This window comes from Thermobia domestica, chromosome 1, assembly GCF_964235325.1.
Source record: "Thermobia domestica chromosome 1, izTheDome1.hap1.1, whole genome shotgun sequence".
In the NCBI taxonomy this organism is placed as follows: domain Eukaryota; kingdom Metazoa; phylum Arthropoda; class Insecta; order Zygentoma; family Lepismatidae; genus Thermobia; species Thermobia domestica.
This window is the reverse complement of record NC_137454.1, coordinates 16,227,133-16,247,777: the sequence shown is the minus strand read 5'-3', so window position 1 is coordinate 16,247,777 and position 20,645 is coordinate 16,227,133. Positions and strand designations below refer to the sequence as shown.

The following is a 20,645-nucleotide window of genomic DNA, read 5'->3' as shown; positions in this document are numbered from 1 at the left end:
CATTCTTTTGGTGCAAGAGTAAATCAACGTTTGTAACGGTCATGGCAAACAATAAGTTAGTGTCACTTGTTATGTTATTGCAAGATAAAAAGAAGACACTATATTACTAATATCATTGTAAGGTTAGAACCTTATAGGTACCCATTAAGGAAAGGATCGATCAGCATTTGGTCGTCTGATCAGGTCCTAAGACCATGACGAGAATTTGGCTTTATAACTCGTCAATCTAAATTATCTAAATTCTAAAAAAATTTACTTTTTTCGGTTATAATTATTTTTGGCAAATGTAAACTAAATTTTGTTACATTAAAGAACTCAATGGAAGAAATATGATCACGAAAAAAATGTTAATATATATATATATATATGTAATGTGAAAATAATTTTGAAATGTATAGACAAAAGTCGTAATGGTTTAATAGAAATACTAGATTCAGACGCAATTAAATGAATTCGAATAAGACTTATCGAGGAAAGAAAATGTACGTTTATATACTAGTGTCCAATTTTATACACTTACTATTGTAATAGTACAAACGTGCAAACATTTAATTGCGTTCGCACGTATGGACAAGTCACCTACCTTATTTCTTTGTAAGAAGTTGGTTATTTCAAGAACGAACAATTATTAGCTTTGGAGTTGTTATTAATTACCCACCATTTGAAAGTGTATCGCACACATTTAAGGGAAAAATATCTACATTTTTTAATAACGTCCTCTTATATTTTTTATTATGATGTCATCGACTAACGATGTTTCGTTAACAGCTCATATACGAAGGTACCGATCTATGACTATAAGGGAAAGGGAATTCTAGGATTTATTGTAGAAGTCACTCAATTCCTATGAGTGTCAGTAAAGATCAGCGTTTACTGCAAAACTCCAGCTATGGGTATATCGAGTCTGTTGTGCCTATTGACTTTACAATGATCAATCAGTTTAGAATGAATTAAAAGATTTTATTTTGTGTTATTAGTATGTTTACATACATATGTTGAATTATTATTTGTACGCATATTCTTCAAGTAACTTTTAGTCAATATTAAATACTGTTTGTCATAATCATGTGAAAAGAAAAATAAGTCAAGGTAAGGAATGTTAATGATCAAGGACGAGAAAAGAAATAATAATAGAAAAAATTATTTCAATTTCGTATGGATAGTCATTTCATTTAGTTTTGCATTTTGAATTGATTTCCTTTGAAGGATGAAAGGAATTAGATACCAAGAATGAAAGAAAAAATAAAGAAAGGTAACAGAGACTTTTAAGTAAATATTTTCAATTTTTATTATTAACGTTACATCTATGTTGGAATGAAACTAATTATTCGATAACGATTTAAGGTCTAATAGCAAAATGCTAGTACGTTATGGAGGTTCTTCAGAGGACAACATGCCCAGAGATATATGAATATGAATCTCTGGGTTTCAGCCATAACATATGAAGCAGAGGATTTCTTATGGCCCACAGTCAGTGAAATTGCAGGTGTTTCTAAAATAGATTATTAATGTAAATTAATTTTTTGAAATAACGTTGTTTTTTTTAAAAAAGAAAAAGTTAGAAGGGAAGAATAAATAAATAAAATAAACTAAGCGAACAGTCATTATAACGAGTTAATTAACGAAATGAGTTTTACTTTACAGCATATTAATTGATTAATAATAGTAAGAACTTTTAATAAGTGTCTAAAATTTGAAAGTTTAGGTCTTTCCAGTATTTTAGCGACTATCTAATCTAATTAGAAGCGATATAGTCATGTGTTTTAAATCAAGGTCAGTAGCCGAGATTTATGATTTGTATAACAGCAATAAAGGAAGAAAATGTATGTTTTTATGAAAAGGAGAGGTTAAGAAAGGAGATCATATAAGGCAAAAAAGGCTGTTAAAAGATAACATGTATTCATGAATGAGTTAAAAGGAATATTGCGTATATACCAGAGATGGCCATTTTGCACTGGGCACACGCTTTACTTGTCTCAACTGGGCTCCGCTAGCGCTCACTTCTCTCAACTGAGCTCGCACTCACGGGCTCGCGCTCATCTCTTTCGACTGGGCTCGCACTCACTCGGGCTTGCGCTCACTTCTGTCCACTTGGCTTGCACTACTCACTCGGGCTCGCGCTCACTTGTCTCAACTGGACTCGCGATCACTAGCGCTCGCGATCATTTCTCCCAACTGGGCTCGCGCTCGCACTCACTTTTCTTCACTAGGCTTGCACTCACTCGGGCTCGCGCTTAGTTTTCTCAGCTGAGCTCGCACTTCTCAACTAGGCTCTCGCTCACTTGGGCTTACGCTCTCTTCTCTTGATTGCGCTCGCGCTCGGGCTCATTTCTATAAATTGGGCTCGCGCTCACTCGTGCTTGTGCTCAGTTCCCTCAATTGGGCTTGCGCTCACATATTTCATTGGGGCTTGAGCTCACTTGCACTCGGGCTCACTACTCTGAGTTGGGCTCGCACTGACTTGTTTCATTGAGGCTCCGGCTCAGTTATTGAATCCGAGCCCAGTTGAGCGCAAGAGCCATGCTCGTGAGCTTGTACACCTTAATGGGCTGATTAATGGCGTATGCTCCTCCAACTTCAACCACTGATGGAGTTGTTACAATTAATCAGTGTTTTCTAACTTTTCCTATTTTTGCGGCAGCCCAAACTATTATCTACATCGATTTTTGTTAAAATAATGTGAGTCACTTTTATATCGATTTTGATTGTTTCTGTTTGCAGAATCTACGTGGATAGAGCTATCATTTAGTTACAAAATAATGTTTTTTCTTATCTCATAGAAATACCTGACACGTTAATACTAAATTTCGTTAAAGCAGCTGCTTTAACAAAATGAACTAGTCCTACAAGTCATAGGTTGTTTATGCAGCTGAAATTTGAAATACTGTTGACTGATTAATTGATTATCTTTCACCGTCTCCTTCATCAGCGAGGCTATATGAGACATGGACTTGACGTTCAATTAAGTTTTCAGTTTTAACGTGGAATCTGAACCACTGCCGTTCAATACTTTCCCACAGGGAATCGATCATCAAAGTCGCGCGTGCAAGCCACTAGACCAGTGGGAGGCTTGCAATACTGCTGTCCAATGATTTTTATTAGGAATAAATTATAGGTGATATTTTATCGTTTAGTCAGCGTAAGGAAGATGTCCAAATTACAGTATAATATACTGATTGTGAATGTGAAAGTGCAAGTATTGAACCATTGTATGGGCCACAATGCAGTATACGCCTTCTGCCTTGCCTGTCACCAAGGCATTTAAAGTGAAAGTGTTAGTGCTCTGAAGAATGTTAACACTCCCTCCGTCCCATCCCTATTGTTAAGAAACCAACTATCCAACCACGAGTCAGTGAAGTGAAAATCGACCTTGGCCGATGATAATTTTTTTGTTGAGGAACTGCATGAATTAGTAAGTACAACAAAATTAGTAAATCCCAGGTATGTTAAAAGCAGACCTTCACCTTTAAGTTTTATTGTATTGCCAAGTCTCAAGGCTCATTCATTGTCGTGCACTGTAGATAGTAGCTATGTATCCGAGACCAAGCTTCAAAACCATACACTAAAAAAAAAGTGTACGTGTCGTACATAAAATCGTATGTTACATTTGTAAAACCTGTAGTTTTTGGAATGCAAACGTTCTACAAACGTATAACTGAAAATGCATGTTTTATAATACTTTCTGTAAGTGTTCCATGTGTACGTACTTTCCGTGTGAAAATATATGAGCGGTCAGGATCTCATATACAAATGGACGTATACAACATACACATATGTACAGGGCCGGATTTAGGAGAGTAAACCGGTGCACGTGCACCGCCTTCGTCGTAAATATACACTATCTAAAATGAAAAACCACCAGTGAAAATAGCAAGACTTTCCGAAACTTTCTGCCGTCATGTTTCCGTTTGGGGATTAAAAGAAAGAGGAGTTTTGCAAAAGCAATAATTTAAGTTGATTTTCTGAATGTTCAAGGAAACGGATTCACCAAGCAAAGCAATATAACATTTGTCAAGTAGGGAAGAAACAAGCCAGGAAGAGAGAAGAATTTTTCCTGCATATCGTTTGCGACCCTCTTTAAATGTCGCGGACATAAGCTCACCGGACATAAGCTCATCTATGTTAATGCAAAAACGGACATAAGCTCACCACTAATAACATAATTGTGTTATAAGATAGTTAATGCAATAAAGAATACAATAATGATAACTAACTAGATTTATAGGTTAATTAATTTAATTGGAAAGGAAAATAAACCTGAATAAAATAAATAGAAGTAAGCAATGACAAAATGGAAAACGGAAAATATGACAAAAATGAAAACTAGACTTTGAAAATTAACTCATTAGTGCCCAGAATTCCCCACTGATATTCTGAAAGATTTTTCTCTCCTATTTGGTCCTAATAGTACTCTAAAATAGATATTAGAATATTTTTGAAAAATATTTATTTTTCTTGTCTTTCTAGCCTGGCAACTTAAGTTACCAACAGAAAGATACATATTCAAAAAAGGGAACATTTGGAAAAGTTACAATTTTGAGGGAGAAAATATACTGCTAAAACATAACTACTAAAATCGAATCAATCCTTCCTTTACAGACCTTGAATTCTTCCTTCTGGAGTCTTTCAAATCAATCCAATTGAGCCTTTCTCCTAAAAACACATTGCACCCAAACAAAGAGTGCTAACCTCGCGTCAATCTATCATACAAAGAAAATACAACAATATTATGAAGAAACAGACTCCAAAGTCACATCACGGTCAAAACCAGCAATGCCAATTCATGAGTTTTTACGTTATGACGAAAAATTGCCAGTTGCCAAGGGGATGAAATGGGCTAATATGAAGTAGAGTTTGTATATTAAAATATAAATTGAAAACGGATTTGGACAAACAAAAGAATACTACTTCCTTTTACTGAAGAAAGCAATCCAACCCCCTCCCCTATGCTGAAACTTTCGATGCAACAAATTTTGCAGCACAGAAATATCGCAAAACGATTTTGGGGAAAGGGTATCTTTCTTTTTCTCGCTATGGCTGAAAGTCTCTGAGATATATTTCATTTTGCTTTAGAAAAACGTATGATGAATATAAAGAGGTATTAAAATCTAGACTTTGATTAGCAGTAGGCTTAATTCAGTAGAAAATTGAGCTATTGATGCTATATATCAGTTGTCAGATATAAAAATAAAATAATAAGGATGTTGCAGGGTTTAATGTATTAAACGTGGGCAGACTTTAAGGAACTTGAAATAAAATGTTCCTGATATTAAAATCTGGCCTTTGACTACTAGTAGGCCTAGTTCCTCAATAGAAAATAGGCTATATGACTAAAGTCATATAGGAGCTATCAGACATTAGAATATCAAAACTGTAAATTTGAAAGTATGCGTTGACAACACCAAAGAAAATTAGAAGTTAAGGAAAGCTCAATAAAGATATTTATGAATGAAATTTACGTCATAACATCAGTTTGGGTCGAGAAGTTACGTGTAATACTTTCGAAAATGGTAAGCATACTGTGGTTCTAGTTTTCAATTCATCTTTAGATTTCCTTATGTATATTAAAAGCCGGTTCTTTGATGGCGTCACATAGCGGAAAAATAGTACTTATATAAAATGAGGTAATATTAAGGACTACGTTAAAAGAGGAAATGTAATTATGTCAATTTACTAAGCTATCGTGAAATTTAGAATGTTTTGTGTTTCTTTGTTTGGAGCTTAATATTCTTTTTCATCAGTGAGGTTATATGAGATTTCGCTCGTCCGGAAGATGAGAATACTTACCAGTTATTCACAGTGAATCAATATGAATAAGTGTTGGCAACCCTTAGCTATTTCGTGAGGTATGTGCTAATCTTCACGGTAATAAGATCTGATCAATTCGCAATGAAAATATTGTGTCAAACATCAAAATCGAGTTGTAACCAGAGGTAAAAATGGATATGAAAAGATTGGGGAAGTCATGACGTCATGCCGTCCCCTGTGCCTATTTTGTCCACTATATTTTTTAGGAAGTGGAGGGACGTCATAGATATTTTTGGAAGTGGGGGATAACGTCCCCGTGTTTTCCCTCACTTTTAACTCTGTGTGTAATAAACACGCCATCGTTTCAGGGTAGCTAACGAAAAAAAGACTTTAATGAAAGGATGTGTTTGTGTGTGTGTGTGTGTCTTATTTTTTTGGATGTTGAATTGCTATCTTTCTTTTTTTAATAGCCCATTGACTTATATGAGGAAGTATTTTCTTTTAAATAGACGAGATTTTAATAATTCATTTTTAATAATTTCTTCTTTTGGCCTATTTAAGAGTTCCTGGCTTTAAAAATATTCAATGCTATAAAGTTCTAGTTTTCATTTATACCGGTATATATTAAAATTACATAATACAGTAGTTAAATTTCGCACAGAATACATTTAAAGATCTCAGGAAGATGTAGTCAGTAAAATTAATAGGCTAAAACTCTTTTACTTCAAAAAATTAAAACAATGTTTCCTCATATAAATTAATGGGCTGAATAACCATTATGGTGCAAGTTATCAACATTCTTAAGAGCTACTCTTGTTTATTGGGATTTAAAGAAGCTAGAACTAAATAATACATAATTATTTCCCTCGACTTTTCTATGAATGCATCATACTCTACGATCTCACACAAAAAAAGCTTGGGTCATGGAAGTTGTTACTAAAACAACAAAAACAAATACCTGCCTCAAAAAAATAGCATCCTCTCATAATAACCATGAAAAAGTCGGTTCTTTATCGAGAGGTGTTTTAAGTCCTCTGGACAATAAAATGACAGCTCAGACCTCAAGAATGTGCTTTTTCTTTTTGTACAGTTATTTCATTCTTCCTTTACAATTCTGCACATGGAATGAGTTTATTATTTTTTGACTCTAAAGCAAATAAGTGCACGTGAGTGTGGAGTGAGTGCGGGCTCGCACTCAATTTAACGAGCGCTAGCTCGGGCTCACTTTCACTTCTCTGAACTGAGCTTGCACTCACTCGGGCTCGCGCTCACTTGAGCTCGCGATCATTTCTCCCAACTGGGCTGGCGCTCACTCGGGCTCGCGAATACTTCTGTTAACTGGGCTCGCGCTCACTTATTTGATTCGGGCTCGAGCTCACTCGGGCTCGCGCTTAATTATTGAGCCCGAGCCCGGTTGAGCATGAGTGCCGAGCTCACGAGCGTCGGGCTCGCGAGTTTGGACACCTATGGTATATACACCGTTGACAATGTATGTCCGGTGGAATGCGTTGTGAAAAGGTTAACATTAAGCTATGCTCAGATAGCAGTAGCGAATAAATGTCTTTGTGAAGACAATGAATTCCGAGGTACTTGTTGTGAACTCCATGTAATTAGACGAAATCCGAGTTGGATGTTATGCCCTCGATGTAGTTGTGTGTGCTAATAGTATAAAGGTTTTTAAGAGAAAAGTATTTGTTGCGCATAATATTTTCTGGATACCCATATGAATGATGTAGATGTTTATGAAGCTTTGTGCAGGTGCTGTTAAATAATTTAAACAATTGTGTTTCAGATTAATCTCGAAGTAACCAAATCACATGACAATAAAAAGAAATTATGCTGTAGTATGAAGGGAAGAGTAATTTGTGGAATTGTTATGAGTTTCATTGAAAGTAGTAAAAATTGAAATGCTTGAAGATGAGTAGTTTCAAATCTGTGGAAAAATGAGATTTGTTTGTAAAATACTGGAGATGACTCTTGTTTTAATTATATTGGTTATCTAAAAGAAAAGGATAAATGATAAAAGGTTTCTTGTCTTATTAGATGTTATATGAAATTTATTTTGGTTATTCAATGTGAAATTTCATGTCACTATTACAAAGTAATGCACAAATCCTGCGATTCCGTTCCGCTTCCAGTCCGAAAAATATTTTTACTTACATCCGTCCGTCTACATATTATTTCTTTGTGAATTCTAAAAACGTTTGATTTTTGTTCGTTAATTACTTGCCCTAACAAGATTACTTACATATATCTAACGGTATTTTGTAATATTATTGTAAACTTTGTTACTGTCATTAATTAGAAAAATTTGAAGATTGTGTACCCCATGGGAAATCATAAAGAATGATACCAAATGAGAAACAGTAAGAAAGGAAATATATATATATAAAAGAAGAAATAATATAAATGAAAGGACATTTGAAAGACAGAACAAAATTTTATATATATATATAAGGGCTTAAAAAAAGAGTCGCCTTCAACTTAGTTGGCTTAACATACAGGTGTAAAGACCAGCGGGCTAAATAAAGAAAGAGGCTATAAATAAGGCATGAAATAATGGTGAAAGCTGGCATCAATAGTATTTCATAAGAAGTTCAAAGTGAATAATTTTTCTCACATACACGTATATACATATATACCCATATTTTCAGTGCTTCGAATTCAGTATTCTTATTCCCAAAAGTGTTGCAGTGGCGAATCCTTCAACAAACTAGTGTTGTATCCCAATGTTCATCAATGTGATTGAAGTGAATTATATACATGGTGTACTCAAATTCATGGACATTCAGTAACGGTCCAGGATCCTTTGACAATATCGCCACTGTAATATTGCCAATTCTCTGTGGAACCCATTTGCTATAGATACCGGGATGCTCATCGAGGCAAGAAAATTAAAACGTTTATTAGTTTTCCCAACCAATTTTAGGGAAAAGGACACGAGTTGGTAACAGTGAAATCAGTCTTATCATCAGTTATCATCGATTTAAAAATGCCAAAATTAAATTTGTTTTTATATGTGTGTGTGCGTAGAAAAATAACTCTTTGTTCGAAAAGTCAGTAAGAGACTTCCACTTTAGTTCTCATGAGTACGAAAATTAGCAAGTCACCCCAGTTGCCTAAGTGACATCTAAACTAATATTTAATTGGTCAATTTTTGGTCATCATCCAATAGTGGACAATGTTATATTCAGTGAGTTGTTGCTAGTCATGTTACCCACGGTGGCAAGAGAACCGCAAATCAGTCGTACGACAAACATCGAAACCCCCATCACGGGAGGGAAGTCGCAAAGCGAACCTCAAATCCTCCATCACGGAGAAAAATTCGTACAACGATTACAAATCGTGTATGTGAAATCGCCCACCCCGACAGAGGGCTCGAAGAAGCAACTATCCGCCAACATGGCCAGATCGCAACATGGAAAAAAAACCGTAACTAGCTATATAATTGCATTCTCGATAGCAGACTTATCCAGTGTTAGGATCGCCAGAGGAGCGTCGTTTGAAAAATACTAGTGCAACAACAATATAATATGTTCATTTACCACGCCAACTAGTAAAGTGCCATTGTAGAAAATAATGAAACAGCGCGTAATTGCTTACGCACAACTCATTCTTAACAAGCCACTTACATATAAATAAATGTGCACAACCTATTGTTAATGTAAAAGAGAAAAAGAGAAGTAGAGATCTTCCCAAGTTTAAATAACAATTCACAAAGCATGGTATGTGTCCTAGTGAGGGAGATGATTGGAAACTACTTTTTTCGATACCTCCAAGCTGTGAGTGCAAGGGTAGAGAGACGTGACCTCCACCACTAGCGATAACAGTTTATTGTTATTGAATCTGGCAGTAGTCAGCTTAGTGACCATGAAAATTATGGATTCAAAACTAATATCGGTCCTAATCGATGATTTTCACATCTTTTCCTTTCTTAACCTTTATGTCATCTTCTTAGAAATGAGTTTAAGAATCGACATTCATATTTCTAACTTGATGAATTTCAGATAGTATATATATATATATATATATATCATTGACGTTTTCCTCTCTCCACCTAATATAAACCAAACAATTGAAGTGCTCACTTTCAAAGTAGCCTAAGTCAAAAAAGTAAGTTTTTCAGGGGACGCGTTTTTTATGTGTTTCCATTGTTCTATTTCTGTGAAAGAAAAGTAATCTACATAAAACAAAATTGTAATTGAGTACTTTCCGAAAGATAACGGTGAAATTATCTCTAGCAAGCGTTTTATAAGTGTTTTTACGTACGAGTCAGAAAATAACTTCATATAATATTATTGACTAAGGACACTTTGGAAAACAACGCTGTTTTCTTTTACATACAATTAATTTGATTTATAGACTTTTGGCATGAAATCCTGTTCAATATATTGAGATGCTGAAATGAAACTTAATAGAATCAATATCTCAAAATTTACAAAAATTGACTTAGATCGATTTGAAATCCACCATTTCAATTATATATAGCATAAATTTCTTCCAAACTAAGATATCTTCGAAAAAACTAGTTTAAACTAATATAAAAACTGTACGGTGTGAATTTGGTACCAGAGCCACAAACACGCGAATATTCACTAGCAGTTTTACACTAAAATTTACAGAACAAATTCTTAAGTATATTTTAATAGTCTAATATGGATCATATGCACGGATTCACAGACAAAGTAGATAGTCACCATTTAACTGAAATAGTGTCAGAAGTCAATGCTAACTGATGACATGGAAATATAGAAACGTCCAAGAGTTAACGAACGCCAATAATTGAGAAATGTGCGTTAATAATGTGTTATGTCACTTTCGAACATAAACATGTAAGCAATGAAAACATTTCGGGATGTTACCTATAAGATCATTAGTAGCGTAGATTTAAATAATTCAACACATAAGAAAAGTAATTTTATGGCGTGCACAGTGCTATGCGATATCCTCTTTAATATGTATACTCAACTTTGGCTATGTTCCTGCCTCCAAAATAAACATTTCCCTGATGCGCTCCTGCCGTAACTTAGTTAGATAGCACTTGTGCTTTTCTGGCGGCCATCTAATTTTTTAGTGTCTTTTGCACAATAGTTACTGGAGCCCTTCATCCTATAGTGAACCTATATGGAGGAATGCAAGTTAACACCCTAAAAACGGCTGTTTAAAATACAAAAAGTGATTTCCTGAAAAGAAATGAAATCTTTGAGTTTTACGTCCCACGTTTATGCCGGTTAGGCTAAAGGAGACGGTGATTATGAGAAATGAATGAAATGGTGGAATGAAGAAACTGGGAGGAAACGGGAGAACCCCGAGAAAACCCACGCACACGGTGTTTGTCCACCACAAAGTTCACTTGGCGGGGGCTGGGATCGAACCCGGGACCCCAAGCACCAGAGGTGAACGCTCTACCACTGAGCCACAATTTCCTGAAAAGAATATACAACAAATTTATGTACGGAACCTTAGAAAAAACGAGCACCTATTTTTCGTTAGAATTCAGTTTCATGCCTTTTGTTAAAGTTTTAGAAGCACTCCCAAAAAAAAAACAGCTTGGCCTATGCGAGCTTAATCGAAGATAAAATCACAAACATCCATACTTTTTGTAGAAACATATTTAACTATTGAATTTCGGAAATTTTTGGAATTCACTTTAGTCTTTCTACCTGTTCTTTTACAGAAGTCTCTATACATGAAACACTAACGTAGAGTAGCAATATTATAAGTACGTAAAAGAACGGTGAGGAATGTGTAATCAATAATGTATTTGTTTACACTTGGAACACCACTAGAAAAATTGTTAAAGTATTATAATTGTTTCACTAATTCCCTTCATATTATGCCCTGAAGGATCTCAACTGGGTGATATGAAAATATATCGCTTGGAATAGCAAAGAACACACAAGAAGTATTTGATGAAAATGTACAGTTCCTTACGACTTGCATATAAATACGTATAAAAACTAAAGTGCAAAAAGCACTAACCTATCTCTGCTACGTGGGAACTTGAAAGTTCGAATGCTGTTTAAACGGCTTTTAGCACGGCGAAGCTGGTGGCTAATGCGGTAACATCTCCGATGGGCATTGATGTATGCGTATGCTACCACAGTGAAAAGAAGTGAGTTTTTACAGTGACACGTGTTCCAATTCCACTAGTCATGGTTTCATAATACTAAAGTAACACTTCTAAACATAAATTCCAGGTTCTGTATACCGTGCAAAAATATATCGCCGGTGGAAAACATCATTTAATTGTCAGTTTTCATATTCACTCACTTCTTAATTCCGTCATAAATCACTTGTAATGATTTTACACTATTAACCCTACACTTGTATACATAAAAAACAGATGTATTACTTTGTTGTTAATTCAGTAGCGTGAGGAAACCGCTTAGCTGCATAAAGCGTTGAAAGATACTTTTACACAGATTGCTGTGATACTTACACCAAACGTACATCATATCGTATGAGAACTTTGGCCATAAAATGAAATTCAAGTACCCTCGAATTTCGAAGTTTTTGTTGAAAACTCGAAAATAAAAAATAAGTGTTCATATCTCGAAAATGATTTAAGTTATGTGTGAAACACAATGTCAATACTTTATGTGAAACGATTTAGCGGACACAAGAAAGTGGATTTTAACCCTTCATGTTTTGAATCCAAATATTTTTGCTTTCTGTTTGTGTGACCACCTATTTCCCATAAAGGAAGCAGTACAAGACCGGCTAAAATATATTTTTGCCATGGTTTGGTATTCGTGGTATAACTTACTGTAAAATTAGGAAAACCAATATCAGACTCGCCCGGAAAATATACAACCCCCGTTACCCAATAAATGTTTTTTCTGACACGAATACCTTCACATGTAAAGGTTGCTTGAGTTTCTGACTCTTCATGAATTGTTGTACGTGAGAATATAACTCTCATAATAGTAAATCTGCCAGAAACAGCGTGAGAGAATAGTGCCACTGATTTTCAGTCTCTATCAGTAGAATACAGTTTTGGGAAAAAACATGGTTTTTATTTAAAAAAAACAACAAAAAAACGTTTTTTTTTTGTTTAAACCAGGTTTATTTGGTTTAAATACCTTGCTCTATATATTCATATCATATACAGACAGAAATAAGTTTGTTTCGCCTTGATGTTATTTTGCAACAGCCGGGTTATGCTGGAAGGTGTCACATAAGCTTAAAGCGGAATAAAAACTGCTTCTCGAGTTACATCCGAGAGAAATTGTCCTCCATTTGAACTCGGAACCAGGACTTATTGGCCACAAATGCGATACGTATGCCGACTCACTCACGAAGGAATCCTGATAAAAATACGTTGTACTGATCTTTACATGATTCTTAATATAACTGTTAAGAGTCATTTCAGAAGGACAAAAAGATAAACAGCTGCACAAGTGAAACCATTATACAGAATTACATATGGACAATTTCAAAGTACTACGGAGTACACAAGAACTAATTTAGTTCAAGTTAGTTAACAACAACTTTTACTGGTCCAAATTAAAGAAATGCAACGACTTAATTTGAATAACAGTAAGAAAAGTGAATAAAGATACGAATTATTTGAGACCACTTTGCTCAGACTCATTCATACATAAATAGATACCAAACATACTTCTCATTTCACTAAATGCCTCTCGTGGGGACTCTATGACCCCCCCCCACACACACACACACAAAAAGAACGGCATTTCGATGTAATTTATCAATGGTAAACATTGAAACGAAACAACATTTAGAATTTTTCTTTGATTGCAATTACATAATAATAACAACTACAAAAAAATCACAAAACAAATATTTATAAACATATTTAAAAAAGGTAGCTTTTGTAGTATAATCTTTTTGAGTAATGAATGGGAAATTTAGGTCTGAATATAATACGAATAATATACGGGAGTGAAATGTGATAACCCACAAATGTGTATTCGTCAAGATTTTACAAACACTTATACTTTTACGAACATTTTTGGTTTTTTGGTTTAAACCAGTTGTTTTTTTTTTAAAAAAAAACAGGTGGTTTAAACCTTGGTTTAAACTGGTTTAAACCAGCCAACCCTGGTAGAATACCTATATGAGATCATGATTTACACAAAACAACCTTTCTGATTATTCCTAAATATAATGTACAATATTTTCTAATGCCCAAGATGATAATACAAAAATATTTACAATGTATTCACAATTCACATCTTTCGCGAGTTAGTAAACATTGCCAGGAAAATGAAAGACGCGGTATGTGGAATCTGCAACCTCCAAGCTATGTGCATTTATTACTGAAGTGATTACGTAGACCATTAACACACACTTTTCTCAAAGTGCCTCTAGGCCGAATAACCTTCGAAAAGTAATAAATGTTTGCAACGATATATAAAGAGCATCAAACTGGGTTTTCCATGTGCATACAATAGTAAGACTTTAGACCCTAAGGTCCTATTGTGTTTTGATCTGTTTAAGTCTATCTGTACCAACTGTAGCAAATCCAGGATGTTCGCAGGGGCAACTTTTGGGAAAGAGCGTGGACACCTGTCGTAACCGTGCTCTTTTACTTGTAATGCTGATGTGTTCCTTGCGATGTGCTGTCATTCCATTTGTTAAACTGCCTCGTCGAGGAAACAGCCAGAAGTAAGACGATTGCCAAAAGTGTTATGTAAAAAACAAGCTACACGGCAATACAACTTGAGGAACCAACTAGTTGTCCAGTTGGTGACGTAAAAGTCAAAACTTGTCTAAGAATACTATGAACAGCTACAACAATGCAGAAAAGTTTTGTAACATAGCGAAAAATGTTTTAGCCGTTCCATATGAAATCAACCGTTAAAAAAAAAAAAAAAAAAAAAAAAAAAAAACTCGCTGTCTACAATATTGGATGAAATTTGATGTACTTGAAGACCAATACACAGATGATCATGCACCAAATTTTACCTTCGTACCGCTGTATTTCCAAAGTAGAGGGTGGTAAAAATAATATAAAAAATTGATGTTTCCTGAAGAACCTAGAGAGAAAAATATAATTTTCAAGTGGAAAGAATAGGCTACAATATACGTCAGGAACATTTATATGAAAATTAAACATCATTTCCCGAGAAAATTTTGGTAAGTGATGTCTCAGAAACTGCTCATTTTATTTCCTTGAAATAGCCCTATATGTCCGGCATAAGGATACCACATGCCAACTTGGGCCAAGAATGTGCCTGGAGTCCACAATTATTTTTGTGTGACCATCTCGGAAGATATACCTGCGGTGCCAATGTGACAACATGCCAATTTGTCAGTACGGTGAAGTACGGCGTAACAACTATGCCGGACATATAGGGCTTTCTTGGCACCCAATTTAAAGGAAATCTAATAGGTACATTTTGAGATAACTGATTAAAATTTTTCGGGACTTTCCAGAAAATATATCTAATTTTCAAAACAAGGTTGGTGACATCTTCTAGCCTATCCTTTTCTCTTCAAAGTGGTATATTATATATCTTTCTGTGTTGATATTTACAAGAGATATGACCAACTGAAGCTAAGAAAGTTCCACAAAAAACATCAAATTTTTCTGTTTTTACCAAAATATACTCTAAAACGATACAGAGTACAGGGCTACAAGTTAGTGCATGATCATCTGTCAAAGGGACTAACATGTACACCACTTTCCATCGCAATCGGACACCATGAGATTTTGGGCATGATTGATTTTATATGGAATGGCCTGTTCGCCTTAGCCGTAATCAATTGCTTGTGTTTACCTTTTGGTGTAAGCACTAAAACAATAAGTCCTCTTTCTTCCAAATATTCAGTTGTATCCCGAAAGCAGTAATTCACACAATAAATATCACCTTGTGCCATGAGAATAGCTAGCCCGTTTGGATGTTAAAACACACATTTAGTAATGGCGTGTCGTTTGTGATTGTAGTATATGACCCAAGTATATCTGCAATATAACCAGTCGTAGTATAAATATAAAATGGCTTGCATAGCGGTAACTTTTTCTTTTTTTGTACAAGGTACAATTTTCGTAAACACTCACTTCTCGACCTGTTGGCGTGTCGAATACTATATCTTTAATAAAAGATTAGTACCACATGTTTAACAGTATTGTAAAGTTTCATTCCCTTAATTGTTGTGAGTACTTTTCGCGGATAGGTTGCGTATCCGAACTTATAGGGTAAAATGAATTTCTTCATAGAACGTCACGATAGGTACGTACATATACTAACATGCTGTTCCTTTTCCAGCCCTAGAATTGCAGCACTAACACTTCGAATTGCCAGAGTACTGTCGTACAAAAGCGCAACAGTAAATGATATTCCAATTCTTAATGCTGTCACGCGGATTCTCGAAGAGGTCTAGTTATGAGAGTTCCATGTCGAGCCATTCATGTCATGTCGAATTCAAGCTCGACAATCTCTGATTTCTGACAGTATTTCAACCGGGTAAGACATTTGTAGCACAAAGTGAGTTGCATATCTTCCAGGCGTATTTTCTTCATTATACACCAAACACCACCGAGGGTGTGAAACCATGGTCAAAATATGTTACAAGCAAGTTGGTGCTGCTTCTATTGGTGAAGAATAGAAGGTAGTCACTCAGACAAAAAGCAAAAATATTTGAGCGAAATACATCGGTAGGACCCTTTAAGCAAACTTTATTCATATTGCGTTTCACCCTCGCAATTTGAGTCGTTTCTGAGACGTAAATACTTTTTTATTTTCGCGTTCTAAACAAAAAAATTCGAAGGAATTTGAAGTTGATTTTCTGACCACAGCTATTCTCTGCAAATGAGGTAGGCCGAATATATAGCATAAATATCATAACAATCCGTATAATGGTATTTATAACCAACTTATCCAGCTACATTCTTTAACCTTAGAAATATGCTTCTTTATGCAAAAGTGTTTATTTTTACTTACAAATCTTCCAAAATGTGATATTAGCCACAGTATCACCGGATATTTTTTTTTTTTTTTTTTTAAATTTACAAGATGAGTTGAAGAATTTATTTTGGCTTGTGAGTAAGAGCGAATGAATGTCAGGAATAGTTGAAGTTAAGAAAATACTTGTTGTTAGATGTTTTAGATGTTGAAAGCGGTACTATGTGTGAAGGAAGAAAGGACTATATGATGGAGAGGTAAACTAGTTATGATTTAAGGGAAAACAGTGCGAAAATCACAAGATTGCCACATATCGTGTTTGAGTTTTTCCGGGATGTACAAAAATTAGGAGTGGTCAGTTGTTAAAATATGTGTAATAAGCATGGTCTACTAAGCAGGCAGAAGGTTTGTCGTAAGTGCAGAAATCAATTGAGACTACAGAAACGAAGAACATCTAACCAAACCCAATCGAATCTAACCTAATTTAGATTTTGGTTCTTTTTTGGGTTGCAAAGCTGTTGCAACAGATAAGACATATCCTCGTTTATGCGTATACATACCAGCGCTCACGTGCCTGATTCCTACGGACGCCCTCGCTAACAACTCCGATTCACCTGCTGCGCTCTTGTCGTGATTCGTTTACGTCGCAACCATGGGGTTTAGTAGCCACCTAGCACAAACCTGTTCGTCGTATTTTACGTAGTAGTTTTTATGCCGGGTTCACTCGACCACGCGGTTGTACCAATTAGAAAATCTACAGGTAAAATACAATCTAAAATATTTTTTGTGAGGAATGAGAGTGTGAATAAGTAATTATTGTCGGTGCACAGCATATTGAAACGAATTTTGAGTGACAGTGAAGGTATTGTATGTGCAAGTGCGCTCATGCGGATACGCCACACCACTTAAATGCCTACTCCCTACCGATGCATCCCCGCGCTCTCGCACGCGCCCAACTGCTGCGCTCCTGCACTAACTCGGATAACATTCGTGCTTTTTAGTGGTCACCTAGCACAAGGTGCTTCATGTTTTATGCACTGGAGTTTTCACGCCATACGTACACCCTTTATTTAAATTGAGGCCTCCTGAAGTTAATTTGGCTAGTAGTAATGGAGTTTCACATTTAGTGCATGTCCTGCAAACGACATATATATTTCTAACCTAACGTAAAAGTGTAAGAAATGTGTCAAAATTTGGTAGAACGGTCTGCTCGAGTAATGCCTTTATGACATACGTCCGCATTGCATTTCGAACAATAACCACTGCCAAGTCAGCCAGGGGACAACCTAGTATTTTGGAGGAGAAACTAAATAGTAATTCCTTTTTCTCTGATTTTCATGTGGTCCGGCGATACAGTAGTAATGACAAAATGTGTAGCACGAATACTATACCAGCACTACCAATAATCATTACTTTATCGAGGTACAAGCTACAGTATATTTCTATGGGTGATATCGTTCGCTTGTGATTTTGTCTACAGCTAATTTATGTGTGCCCTGCCACTTCCAAACTGAAGAATATTAATTTACGTTCGAGTTATCTCCCATAGTTCTATTTCTCGCAGAGTATTCCTTTCTACCTATAAAATTTCGGAACCTAAGTAACTGTGTTACCAATCTGAACCAATTACTACACAAAAAAATTTAACATTACCTTTCAGGCCCAACTGAATTTAAACTTTTTGTTGTTAATTGTTTGTAGTCGTTGGAGTACGACGTGGAGGTCTCCTCAATCTCTATTTTCCTTAGCGTTTCGATATTACTTTCAAATACTGTATCTTCTATTCCAAATTCAGATTTCACCGTATCAACGTTCAATTTCACACGCGAAGAAACCAAAGGTATATCCTTCATTGTTTGCTCTCCTTCCGTTGTAGATAATATTATTTCTTTCCTGTCATTCATCAGGTCGTATGGCCACCTTTTCTCTTGAAGTGGATCTTCCTGTGGAAAACCATTCTCGATTTCCTCTTTGCAAATCAATTCCGACTTAACAGACGCCTCACCAGCCATTATGAATTCACGTTTATAGCAAATTTACAATTGTGTTTGTACTTGCTATTTATTTACGCTGCCGCCAGTGTTAATAAAATGAGTATGCTGCAAGAACGTTCTCATAGAGGAAACCTTATACTTATAATGAAAAATACTATCAGATTTTAAGAAAAAGCAGAATAATTACTTGAAAACAACACGCAATCATTGTTTGCTTCTATGACCAAGTCTTCTCTTCATAAGACTATTATCAGTCAAATAGGTAGGTGCACCAACTTGCTAGTCAAATGTGCTACTACTGCTTATTGGTCAAATGTGTACCTCAAACAGAGGATTTATGATTGAAAAACAAAATAGAATAAGATACAGGACACAATCGGGAAGAATTGACACAAGTCGGGAAAAAAGTCAAAATCAGGAAAAAGGCTTAGTCAAAGTCGGGAAAGGAGTTCAGACAGGAAAAGAGGGCGAAAAGCCAACGTGAACAGGGCAAAAAAGTAGAGGAAAGTGGGTAGTGTATAGTGAAAATAGAAAAGAGAAAGAGCATAAAAAGAAGGGAATGTATGTACGTGTAAATGGAACAGAAAGTGTAAGCGTAGTGTGGGTGTATCACTGGGTCCACCTACCCTGCTTCCTCTTGGAGCTGCACGCACTAGCACAGCCGCTGACCGACCAAGTCAATGTTTTCCTCCTCCTCTTCTTCTTCTTAATTTACATCGATGCATGCGAAGATCAAAAGTAGCCTGAATGTTCTCCAAATGTAGTGGATCTGAATTGTTTGTAGTCCAATTATACAGGTATGATTTATCTTTTCGTTTCTTTCCTTTTTTCTTATCTTTTTTTTTCTTCGCAAGTAATGACTTGAACGAAAGAAATAACTTTCAACATGCGCTGAATATGTTAGAAGAAGAAATTATGAACGATTGACGAACACAATCCTACACTACATATCAAGAGAAAAAATAGCCCAGGAGACGTCCGCATAGAAGAAGTTCTGACAAAATCAAGGACCACTAGAGATTAACCTATAAAAGAATTCATAGGTAGTTATTGAAAAGAATTTTAAAGATCTACATCCAGCACTGGATTGATAATGTTTGATTTGATACTGGTTAGGAATTTATAATATCTGGACCGCAAAGATAAACTAAACCAAGTTATAATGTCGTAATTTTACAGGAGAAGCGAAAAACCAGATTCCTAAGTAAAACGTATAGTACTGTTTTTCAAATTATACTAAGGAGTTGCAAATTAGTAGTATGCTTTTAACCTTACATTATTACACCACTCAAAAGAACAGCCTATTTAAATTATTCTTAACCAAAAAAGTGACTGAACATAATCTATGTCTAAATTTAATTATATATATATATTGTTAAAGAATCTTGATAGTTCATTTAAAAAATTATTAATTTTAATTTTAAATTGTAATAATTAGCAAAGATTAATTGTTTTCATTATGATATGTGTGATGTCTGAAAACATTGTCCGCGAATGTAAATGATGTAAATTGTCTATGTGATTGTAAGCATTTTTGTATTTTCATGTTTAACAGCAACACATTGCATCCGACAGCGTTACGTAAGTTATGTAAATGCAGAGTGCTGACATGACTCTCCATTTTAAGAGGAATTGGTTAATGAAAATTTCTTCAGAGAATCTCATACGCACGTACATGATTTTGACCCTAATTTTGAAAGCCATGTGCTGTAATGCCAGCATCTTTGGTTGTATAAATAACCCAGTCTTTTTAGTCAAGAGTCAGTGTTTGAGAGTCTGTGAGTGAGGAGTTAAGCGTTAGAAAAAAACAGCAGAGATAACCGTAATAATCGAACAAGTAGTATTACGTAGTGAGATATTGGAACTTCAAGAATAACTTAACAATCGTGTCGTCGACAATTTAGTAGACTGGATTTAGTTTTAAAATACTCCAAAGACTGCAGCATTACGGAGAGTGGATCTTTCGTAAATTGGAGGTCAAATTCATCAAGTTGCGGATATGAACCAGTTAACCATTTCCTACTTATAC

General features: G+C 35.3%; 1 protein-coding gene across 1 annotated transcript in view; it reads right to left on the bottom strand.

Moving 5' to 3' along the window:
* Window positions 1-19,206, bottom strand: part of LOC145683536 (uncharacterized) — a 29,876-nt gene extending 10,670 nt beyond the window's left edge. Inside the window, exon 1 of the mRNA XM_081754883.1 lies at window positions 18,276-19,206. Coding sequence (XP_081611009.1) covers window positions 18,276-18,634 — 359 coding nt within the window. The 5' untranslated portion in view covers window positions 18,635-19,206. The remainder of the gene's footprint in view (window positions 1-18,275) is intronic.
* Window positions 19,207-20,645: the final 1,439 nt, after the last annotated feature.